Below are 12469 nucleotides of genomic sequence, written 5' to 3' on the forward strand. Positions count from 1 at the left end.
AATGTCTAATATAGAACACAAGATGAAGCTGGGCTATCTTCTTGGCCCAGAAAATAAGAAAATGCTCAAAGAATGGTGGGGAGAGAAATACAAAGACTACGGAAACCAGCTTGAAGGGACTCCCACTGGTCAAATCTAAAACAATCTGAACTCACGTACACCTGTGGTGGATTCATGTCAATGTATGGCAAAACTAATACAGTATTGCAAAGTTAAAAACATAAATAAATAAAACAATCTGAGCATCAAGATGACTAATGAGCAGATTATACAGCTCATAAAGTAAAACAGAAATCTGCAACTCTAAACTGATACAAGCAGATAAATGAATGAACTAAAACGATGAACAGAATACTGCAGCATTTCGAAGTATCTCTCCACAAATTATTAACACATACTGATTACAAAGGTGAGGAAGGGGAGGATATTTACAAAGAGTAACTTGACAGTGAAGTCTAACAGATACCCCCATAACCAAGTGATCAAAGTTAGTCAGTAGTGATGAAACAAATTAAAATCATGTGACAACTGACGGGATGCAGTCAAAACAAAACTGCAACATTCCCCTCTGCCTTCTTTTTCTTTGGCTGGGCCACAGGGGCTGTGGAATCTCAGTTCCCTAACCAGGAACTGAACCTGGGCCACAGCAACGAAAGCCGAGAATCCTAACCACTAAACCACCAGGAAACTCCCCAGCAACACTTTTTTGATATTGCTCTCAAAGATGTATCATCCAAATCCAAGCATAATGGAAAAGTAGACAAGCCCAAACTGAGGGATAGTCTACAGTGCTTACTGCTCTGTAATTTTCAAAAGTGCCAAGGTCAAGAAAATAAAGGAAAAGGGAAGACTATTCCATATTGAAGGAAATCAAAGAGATACAACAAGAAAACATGATGAGTGATTCTGGACAGAATCTTTCTGCTATAACCAACATTACTGGAACAACTGTTAAAACTTGGGATCTAAGGATTTTATCATACTAAGTAAAATGCTAATTCCTTTATTTTGAAAGGTGTATTGTGATTATATAAGAAAATGCCCTTATTTCTAAAAGCTATGCACTGAAGTATTACACTAAAATATTCCACTGTAAAACAACTTACTCTAAAATGATCCAGAAAGTTCTTTGTATTATCCTTGAAACATTTCTATAAGTTTAAGATTTCTTCAAAATAAAAAGGTTTTAAAAATTAAACCCATCATCAAAGGACTAAAATTTGTCACTAAGGAAGAAACGGAAACAAACAAAAATGTACTATAGATGCTCAAAGACCTATGAGACCTCCAAAAATATTTAAATAATAGTAACAGTGATAGAATGTGTGTTTGGTCTTCATACTACTCCTTTATAAACTAGTAAGTGTCACCATTTCTTCAATTAAAACAATGAGTTATGCACTCTACAGCTGACCTTTAAATATGTACATGTACATTTACATTTAGAATACATAGGTTCACAAAATACTATTTCAAGTAACAAATCTGAATACCAAACTCATCTCGCCTGCACTGGCAAGCGGAATCATCTTATCCACTGTGACACCACGGAAGTCCTAGAAATGAATTTTAATACCAGTGCCAATCAATTATACTTGAGGTTTTCTTAAGAAAACTGATTGGCACTGGTATTAAAATTCATTTTGAGGACGTCCTTGGTGGCACAAGTAAGATTCTGCCTGCCAATGCAGGTGACACAAGTGTGATCCCTAGTCCTGGAAGACGGCATATGCCGCAGAGCAACTACGCCCCAGTGCCACCACGCCCCTAGAGCCGGTGCTCCGCAACGAGAGAAGCCACCGCGGTGTGGACTCCCAACCCACAACTGGAGAGCGGCCCCTACTCTCTGGACTAGCAAAGCAATGAAAGACCCAGCACAACCAAAAATAAATAAATAAATAACTTTTTAAAATAGAATTCATTTCTGTTCTGGAATTACTGTAAATTATAGATAATTATGTCTGTCGACTTTACTTTAGTCGGTGAGACTCTGAGCAGAGACTCAGTCACACCAGGTGACTTCAACAGAAACAAGAAAATTAAATGGGTATCGTTTTAAATTGTGTTCTTAACAATGCATTTCTCTAGTAGTTGTCTATGATTTCTAGGAAAGGAGTATTGTTATTTTTCCCTTGTGAATTTTTTCATAATTTAGGTTATTCCTTTCTAAACTTGGACATAAATGTGCATAAAGACCATTAACCAAAAGACACAAGTTCTAGCACATTCATACAACTCAGCAATTTTCCCTTATGACCTAAGACATGGACATACTAAGGTTGCATACAGTTACAACCATCTAGAGTTTTCTATTTGTATCTAGTTTTCTATGGAGTTAATAGGTTATGAGGGCTTCCCAGGCAGTGCAGTGGTAAAGAATCCGTTTGCCAGTGCAAGAGATGGAAGAGACTCGAGTTCAATCCCTGGGTTGGGAAGATCCTCTGGAGAAGGAAATGGCAACCCATTCCAGTATTCTTACCTGGGAAATCCCATGGGCAAAGGTGCCTGGTGGGCTATAGCCCATGGGGTTGCAAACAGTGGGACATGACTTAGGGATTAAACCACCATCAATCTATTATGAAACTGATGTCAAGTATGTCTACAGCTGAGGTACCTGGGAATAGATCATTAAGTGTATATAAACTATTCTACCTTTATTATGAAATTTAACCCAAAACCCTAAATTGAGGGGAAAAAAAAAAAAAAACAACGTGAGACGCATAGAGATTCAAACTGATTCATTTTAATCATTAGCTGTCTGCTACAGAATTAGTTTCAAGTCCTTGTCAATAATACCATCACAAAAAGGAAACAGGCCCATAACAAAAAAAGCCTTAAATTTTTAGGTTACTATTTATTATAAGAGCATTAGAGCCTTTGTAAAAAAAAAGGCATCTGAATTATGTCCTCTAGTATCTATATCTGTTATGAATAATAATGACAAAATGCCTTTAACCAAATAGTATAAGTTTTGATTCACTGAATGTTTTTATCTTCCTTAAAAAATAAAAAGACATTATTCTATAACCAAAACAAAAGAAGACCAATTTAGAAGAGGACTAATTTTAGTTAACAACAAAAAAAATTTACCTCATTTTTAACTTTCCAATTATATCTATTAAATTCTAGTGAAAGTGAAAGTGAAGTCGCTCAGTCGTGTCCGACTCTCTGCGACCCCATGGACTGTAGCCTACCAAGCTTCTCTGTCCATGGGATTTTCCAGGCAAGAATACTGGAGTGGGTTACCATTTCCTTCTCCAGTGTATCTTCCCGACCCAGGGATCGAAGCCAGGTCTCCCGCATTGGAGGCAGATGCTTTACCCTCTGAACCACCAGGGAAGCCCATTAAATTCTAGGTAGCTACCAATTCAAAGTTAATGAACTTTCACCTAAATTATGTTACTATATAACAACTTCTATTTATAAAATACTGTGAGAAATAAGAACTCTCCTAAATTTTTAATGTACTAAAAGTTTTGTGCATACTTTCATTAAAATTATCTGTAACAAAATTACAGCAAAAATGAAGAACAGCTATGTATGATTAAATCTGCTTCTGTTACAGTTACCAAAGGATGACCTTCTAACTAATCAAATGGGACTGCCAATCTTAACTAAACTTTCATAGCATTTAACAATCTTTCTTCCTTTCTGAACCTCCTCCTCTTATGCCTCCCTAATGCCATTCTCTGCAGCTTTCCTCTTATTTCACTCTAACCATCCCGTTCTGAGTTACCTTTATAGGTGCTCCTTCCTTAGTTATTCCCCTTTATGATTTCCCCTTGAGTTTCACACTAAATGTTCTCATCTTTTTATTGTCCATATTCTTCCATACACAAGGCTCTTAACTATTACCTATATGCCTAAATCTGTAGCTCTAACTCAAGAATTCTCACCTAAGTCTCTAACCCTGTATCTAACTGGACATCTTCACCTGGATGCCCTCCTTAAACTCAGTAACATACAAAACTGAGCAAGTCAATTTTACCGCTAATCCTGAGCCACCTATCCTCCTGTATCTTGGTAAACAGAACACTGTTCAAAGAAAAATGGAGAAGTTTTGTTAATATTATGACTTAACAACAAATTAAAAGCAACTTAAAGTTTCAAAAGCTAAAACCATCAAAGTTTTAAAACACTGCTTGTTTAACAATTTGTGATCATATATAGGAAAGACTGGAAATCACTATAAGAAACTAAAACAAATTTTTAAGGATTAGTAAAATTTTTCTTTTATTTTCTACTATCATTTAAAGTGGAATTAATTTTTTTTAAATAGCAAGAGAATTATTAGATTTCCCACAGTAGTAACAGACAGCAACTTTTCCAAAGGGATCTACAGGTTTGTGCATGCATGCTTAGTTGCTCATTTGTATCTGACTTTTCATGACCCCATGAACTATAGCCCGCCAGGCTCCTCTGTCCATGGGATTCTCCAAGCAAGAATACTGGAGTGGGTTGCTATTCCCTTCTCCAGGGGATCTTCCCAACCCAGAGATCAAACCTGGGTCTCCTGCATTGCAGGCAGATACTTTACTGTCTGAGCTAACAGGGAAGATATTTAAGTTGAATACTTTAAAATAAAATAGCAGGAGAATTATTAGGTTCCTCACAGAAATAACAGCAACTTTTCCAAAGGGGTCTTCAGGTCTAGAGTAGTAATTTAATGTCAGGGTCAGTCCCAGGCTGGATGAAGCACAAGCTGGAATCAAGATTGTCAGGAGAAATATCAATAACCTCAGATACCCAGATGACACCACCCATATGGCAGGAAGTGAAGAACTAAAGAGCCTCTTGATGAAAGTGAAAGAGAAGAGTGAAAAAGTTGGTTTAAAACTCAACATTCAGAAAACTAAGATCATGGCATCTGGTCCCATCACTTCATGGCAAATAGATGGGGAAATAATGGAAACAGTGAGAGATATTATTTTGGGGGGCTCCAAAATGACTGCAGATGGTGACTGCAGCCATGAAATACAAAGATGCTTGCTCCTTGGAAGAAAAGTTATGACCAACCTAGACAGCATATTAAAAAGCAGAGATATTACTTTGCTGACAAAAGGCCATCTAGTCAAAGCTACGGTTTTCCAGAAATCATGTACGGATGTGAGAGTTGGGATTATAAAGAAAGCTGAGCACTGAAGAATTGATGCTTTTGAACTGTGAAGTTGGAGAAGACTCCTGAGATTCCCTTGGACTGCAAGGAGATCAAACCAGTCAATCCTAAGGGAAATCAGTCCTGTTCTAAATTTTTTTATTTCCTCAATATTTCCTAAAGGAAATATTCATTGGAAGGGCTGATGCTGAAGTTGAAACTTCAATACTTTGGCCACCTGCTGTGGAGAACTGACTCTTTGGAAAAGACCCTGATGCTGGGAAAAATTCAGGGCAGGAGAAGGGGACGAGAGGATAAGATGGTTGGATGGCATCACCGACTCAATGGACGTGAGTCTGAGGAAGCTCCGGGGAGTTGGCGATGGACAGGGAAGCCTGGCGTGCTGCAGTCCAAGGGGTCGCAAAGAGTCAGACACAACTGAGCCACTGAACAGAAACTCAACCAATTCAAGCATGCTAAACATACAAGCACTGACTATCTTTGATTCCCCCCTTCTTACAAACTATTCAGTTATGATTATAGCTAGCCTCAGATGAACAAAAGTGGGGGTGGGGGTGGTAATATAAAATCCTCAACTGCATCATATATTAGTTTAAAGCACTAAAAATAAAAATTACCTTTCTTCTTTGTCCAGTGTTTTCTTCTCTGCTGCAGTAATCTTTTTGGGTGGTACAGGAGGGGTCACTTTTCTACATATCTCTTCAATGATGCGTTTGTTCATTCTGCTTTGCAATGCAGCTTTTAGTAAAATTCTTTCTACTGCAGTTATACCATCTCCATGACTATACTTAGGAATTTCTGGTTGGATTAAAATTTCTATGTCATCAAGCCAAGGAGGATAGTAGGAATTTTGTTTTCCTGAGAGTTTGTGGTGAAGTTTAATTAACAAAGACAATATACTTTCTTTAATTTCCAAAATGGCTGTAGTTAACTGTGGAGCTGAACCAGGCGCAGACCATTTACTTGAAGTTTTAGGACGAACCACTTGATTTGCTTCACTGTTACTGCGATTGATGATCTCTTGAAACTTCTTTCTGCGCTCTGCTACTAAGCTGAAAACCTGAGCTGTACCAGAATTCTACCATTCAAACGAGAAAGAAAGAAAAATCAAGAGAAGGTTATTCAGGGTCAGTTTTAAAATACATTAGCATTACATTTTCCAAAGGATACGATCAAAGTTTCATCCAAAGATTTATTTAATAGATTTGTTCTTTAAGTAAATTTGCCCCTTGACTTCTCTTAAATATACTTAGTCCCACTCAATCTGGAAACAACAATGAGGAAAAAGGAGATTATCCACCGTAACACTTCTTTTGCAACCCCCCTAAGCCTATCAGGGAAAACAGACAAAGCTTCAGTAGTATCTACAGCCATATTCAAAAGGAATCATAAACTAAGACTTTCATCAGTTTTAAGGAATCAAAGCTATCCAACATTCATCAAGAATACTATATTCCTGACTAACTTCTAGAAGACCATGATATCGTCCACTTAAGAAAATCATAAATTAATTTTTTTCCAAGTTAATGAATCTCAAATGCTAATTGATTTCATTTTTTAAGAACTTTAAAAGTTTGAAAATTACTTCTAACATAAATGCTTTAAGTTACTAAAATGAAATAAAAAGATGAAAAATTAATCTTTCATATTTAATATATTTATTGAACAGATTTTTTAAAACTATTTTTCTCAATAATTTATCTTCAAAATAGCCTTTTTGCTAAAGCAATCAAACTACATTAGGGCTCTTAGAAATCATCTTTTAATTAAGATACAAGTCAGTTTAATAGATTTCACTAAATTTTTTTAAGCAAGCAGAGAAACAATGCTTCAATCAGCTGAGCTTTTATGAACTTCATATACATTTTTTTTTTAATGTCCAAGCTGTTTATCAAAGTTCCCTCTACCAGCATTAGAGGCAAAAGCTGCCTCTTACAGACTGCAATATTTTAATCAAACTTCCTTATGGTGTTCACAGAAAAAGCATACTGTCAAAGACAAAGTTCCTACAAATGAACTCTTTCAATAAGAAATGTATGATTCAATGTTCTTTACTTGCAAAAATCTAGACTGTATGAATTAGAAATATTTAAGTTTAGTTATTTGCCATGTCATTTCAAGATTCTTCATTTCTGCTTTTTATAAGTTAATTAAGCTACATGCAATAAGAGAGCTTATTTTTTAAATGAGTCCAAATACACAACATAAGAAGTTTAAGCTTTTTGTGGGCTTATTTTATCAGTTAATTAACTATCATATAAGCAAAAAAAAAGGGGGGGGGGGTTGTGAATGGCATGCCACCAGCAACTAAAGATAAAATTTATTTTGATTTCAGAAACATTCATTTTTAAGATGTTAGTAACAATGCTAAATGTAAACAGAACAAAATGTGCTTCTTATAATTGGCCCAAAATACCAACACTACTAAGAAAAGCTCACTATTAAATATGCAGTATTATTTTTTAAGTTCAATAATGTGGTTCATGTTTGGGAATGCATGTAAGAATTAAAGATTTTAAAATTTAAAAAATAAAAAATAAATAAAATAAAAATAAAAAAAAAATAAAAGTTGGAAAAATAAATAAATAAAGCCTAAATTACTGCATTTTAAAAAGAATGCACACATACATTAAATGTTTTTTTATTCTAACCATATTAATTAAACACACACATATACACACAAATATTTCAGCATTTGTCCCCATTTCCAGTTAAAGCCACATTGCTAGTTAATGCAAGTATCATATACATCTACCTCTCTTTGAAGAACTTTAGGCCGACGTGAACTCTGGCAGATTAAAGGAAAAAGATGGGTGAGGCAGACGTTGCTTAGATATATCAGAGTTGCTTAGATATAAAGGACAAGTTAAAGTTATCTATAACCACATTAATGTTTTTTTTTGGATACGACTGTTTTTGTTGTTGTTTTGTTGCTATATCGTGTTCAACTCTTTTCAGCCCTATAGACCACAGCCTGCCAGGCTCCTCTGTCTGTGGGATTTCCCAGGCAAGCATACTGGAGTGGTTGCCATTTCCTTCTTCAGGGGATCTTCCCAACCCAGGGGTTAAACCCACGTCTCCTGCATTGCAGGCGGATTCTTTACCACTGAACCATCAGGGAAGCCCTAGGATATGATAAGATGATCTAAATGACACACCCTAACATAATGAAGTCTTTCCCTTTTTTGTTCTCACTTTTACACTTACTTGTAAAGATCCCAAGCTGTCAGAGCTGGTACTTGCAAGTGAGTCTCTCTTCACTTCTGGAGCAGTCTCTGGAACTCTCACTCTAACATAATTTATAAAGTGTCGCATATTCGATACTAAGTTACTACCGGGAAACCAACTGTCATGACAACGTTCAGGTCCACATGCTGATGCCTGAAACATAAACATAATGAATACAAATCTTGTCGGTCAGGTCCAAGGTACAATGGAGATGTAACAAGCCCAAATAATAGTTCACTGCCTGTTAAATCCCTTAATCCCTTGAAGTCACATTTACGAACTACGAAGTGTGAATAAAACCAAACGAAAACAGAAAATTTAAAAACAAACTGCTCGATGCCAACGTGGAAGTTAGCTAAACTTCTCCAGAAGAAAATACAGTTTTCAATTTGGAAATATGCAGTACAGGGTACTTTTCACCATCCATTAAAAATCACTCATAATGCAGTCAAATAACGCTAATTTGGACTAACTGTGGAAGGGAAGTCTGAAAAATCTATCAAAAGTCTGACTTATTCTTAGAGGAATATTAATGATTTTTTTAGTATCTATGAAAGAATTTCTGTTGACTCAGCTTAAGACTACTAAGTACTGCCTAGCCTTTTCACTTGTCTGTCTATTGCTGTTGTCTTTGTATGGAGGGAATGAGAAAAATATCAATTAACTGTAAAATCAATTTGTAGTAACTAACAATTACTTTCATGGAAATGATACTTTTAAAGTCCTGAAACACATTAACAACTTATATTCTCAAGTAAACATTCTCCTTTACAACAAATCTTACTCCACTAACTTAAAATCTTTACAGAAAGAATTTGCTATTCAAAAATAAAATCCCTAATCAAATTATTAGAATTTCTAGACTGAAGTCCTAACATAATTATTTACCAGTGTGTGTGTATGTGTGTGTGTGTGTGTGTGTGTGTGTGTGTGTGTGTGTGTAGTTCAACTGCTCAGTCATGTCTCACTCTTTCTAACCTCATGGACTGTAGTCCACCAGACTCCTCTGTTCATGTGATTTTCCAGAAAAGAATACTGGAGTGGGTTTCCATTTCCTTCTTCAGGGGATCTTCCTGAACTACAGTAACTACAAAAATGGCACTAGTGGTAGAGAACCTGCCTGCCAACACAGGATATGCAGGTTCAATCTCTGGGTTGGGAAGATCACCTAGAGGAGGAAATGGCACCCCATGCCAGTATTCTTGCTGGGAGAATCCCAAGCACAGAGGAGCCTGGCACACTACAGCCCATAGGGTCACAAAGAGTTGGACATAATTGAGCATCTAAGCACAGTACAAATACGCACTAACAACTTTTCTTAGATCTACATATTAAGAATTACAAATTTCAAATTCAATAATTCTATAAATGGGAGTTTTATATATTAGTGAAATCTCTAAAAGAACATATGTAGTTGAAGATTTAAAAGGGCCTTTTCCAAGTTCCTAAGAAGATTTTTTTCTAAGTATGATACTCAGACAAAATAAATACCTTCAAGATGACATGCAACCTTTCATTAAGGCATATCACAACTTTAACATTTAAAAATATAAAAAACTACTTACCTCTTCATCTGATTCCTCTTCAGCTGAATTTTCAAGTCCTAATTCAATCAGATATAAAACCATACAGAGTACATGTTCTGAAAGATTTTGATGATCCATCAAAATCTTTAAAAAGAGAAAAATGCCCCATATTACTTTTTTCCATAAAACATATTTCACTTAAATATCAAAAAGTATTTTAACCTTATAGACCAATGTAACATAATATATATGTGTTATATATACATATATGTGTTATATATATATAATATATACATATGTTATACATATCATATATACATATGTGTTATACATATCATAATCAGATATGTAAGTAAGTAAACATATACCTTGGTGAAAAGACAAACTAAAACCTAAAAAACAGGTTCCCCTCCCAGGATTACACAGTATTTTAGGCAATATTCAGAATCATTAGTTCACTGATCAGCTAAAGTTTAACACATAAAATAATCCACTAAAACAATTATTATAAAAATACCAGTATCTAATAAAGTAATTTAACAGGAATATTTTACATCCTAAGTGATTGACACTTTTCTCCTGATTACAAGGATATCAGATAAATGTTTGTTAACTAGAATAGTTCATGCAAATGTGTTTAGCATAGCACCTGGTATATAATTGGGAGCAAAATAATTGTTTATGGAACACTAATATTCTTAAAATCTGTCTCTAAAGTTACAGTCCTGAGCCTGAGTGTTCTGCACTCAGTGTTCATTGCTCAGTTCTGGCACACACTGTGTGCATGTGTATGCAACGTGTGGTTTATACAAGAAAGGAAGAAGGAACAAAGTGGTTAGGAGACAGGTTGCACTGAGGAAATACTGACAAATCTGACCTTATAAATGGATTATGCAAGCCTTACACATTTTATGCAGGACTCGGTGGGCTAACCTATCCCAATCACTCATTCAGTATAATGCAACAAACAATTAACCAGAAGACACATAAAATACCGTAAGGAAAAAACAGCTTGGTAGCCATCTTGTTGTCTTCATTATTTAAAAAAAAAAAAAAAAAAAGCCAGCCAGTCAAACTAGAGCTTCTGTGGGGAGCGGCACTGTCAGCCGCAGGTGAGACTAGGGAGAATAAGAGAGAGGCCAGTCTAGGCTGAGCCTCCTAGAAACTGCCCAGACAGCAGAGAGGGCTTGGAAAGGCCTTAGTCACTTAGGAGCTAATCTACTGTCACTAAAAACTTCAGACTTTCAGTGCACTGATTTTCTAATGCTCAATCTGACTACTGAGAAGACTTTTCCATTCGTATTTTGTGTGGCACAATGATGAGGAGAACAGACTTTCAAAACCTTTTAAAAACCTGATTTTTTTAAACAAATTTTGAATATACTTAAGCTATTTGATCTTGAACAACATCTGGTCTTCAGTTTCCTCATCTTTAAAACTGGAATAATAGCCCAGAATTATTGTGAGGATTATACGATTAACATCTTTAATTTGCTTCAAATAATATCTAGCAACTGGTGTTCAACAAATAGTAGGGAGGTGGTGTAGATGGACGGTGGGAAGAACAGGAAAGCAGTAAGAGGGAACTGAAGGTTGACAGGCAATAGAGGTGATTCTTTCTAACCTAAGACTTTACAGGGAGGAAACCAAGGTTCAGCTAGCGTAAGCCACTAGAACACAGATTTCAGACTTCCAATGACTGCATACCATTACTATTCTGCCTCCTTTTAATAAATAAAGCATTATTAGCTAAAATCAAATTAACTTTTGCTTGAAAAACTGTGGCGTTACATCTTACAGCTTCAAATGCATAACTTTAAGGTTAAGGAAGCAAAAAAACTTTTTTAGGTACTACAATAAAAGAGAGGATGGTTTCAGGAGAGTTTTATTAACATGTTCTATATTAAAGTTCTTTAATATTAAACATGGCGGGAGATGAAATGGTTTACTGACACTGATTTTTAGAAAGGTGACCTGCCAATGCAATGTCAATTAAAGGTTCTTCATAAAGTCAGGAATGATATTACAAAATTGAGATTTTTAAAACTCATTCATAGTAATCTTGTAACAACTAAATACTGCCTTTCTATTTTTGAGGAAATATTCTTATAGTAAGCAAATGAAAATCTTGAAAAAATATAACTTGAAAGGACACAAATCATTTGCAGTAGTCTTCTTTAATTTTTAAATCAAGATTTACTGACTAATTCACTTATTTAACCTTATTCAGTTATTTAACCTCTAAAACTCAAAAAAACATATCTGAGGTCTTCCCTGGTAGTATAGTGGATGGGAATCTGCCTGCCAATGCAGGGAGCACAGGTTCAATCCCTGGTGCAAGAGGATTCCACATGCTGTGGAGCAGCTAGGCCCACGAGCCACAGCTACCGAGCCTGTGCTCTGCAACAAGAGAAGCCCCCACAATGAGGCCCACACACCGCAACCAAGAGTAGTTAGTCCCCAATTGCCCCAACTAGAGAAAGCCCACATGCAGCAATGAAGACCCAGTGCAACCAAAAATACATAATAAAATGTTTAAAAAACATATCTGAAAGACGAGAATAAAAATAGAACTGTCACTCATAAGGATTTCCACTAG

At 35.7% G+C, this 12469-nt stretch overlaps 1 protein-coding gene across 1 annotated transcript in view; it reads right to left on the bottom strand.

The window, feature by feature from the left end:
• Nucleotides 1-12469, bottom strand: part of UBR3 (ubiquitin protein ligase E3 component n-recognin 3) — a 199292-nt gene that overhangs the window by 82555 nt on the left and 104268 nt on the right. The window contains exons 21-23 of the mRNA XM_060409777.1: nt 9910-10014; nt 8324-8497; nt 5734-6194 (exon numbers count right to left, since the gene is read on the bottom strand). Coding sequence (XP_060265760.1) covers nt 5734-6194; nt 8324-8497; nt 9910-10014 — 740 coding nt within the window. The remainder of the gene's footprint in view (nt 1-5733; nt 6195-8323; nt 8498-9909; nt 10015-12469) is intronic.

The sequence above is a fragment of the Ovis aries genome, chromosome 2 (assembly GCF_016772045.2).
Source record: "Ovis aries strain OAR_USU_Benz2616 breed Rambouillet chromosome 2, ARS-UI_Ramb_v3.0, whole genome shotgun sequence".
Lineage (NCBI taxonomy): Eukaryota > Metazoa > Chordata > Mammalia > Artiodactyla > Bovidae > Ovis > Ovis aries.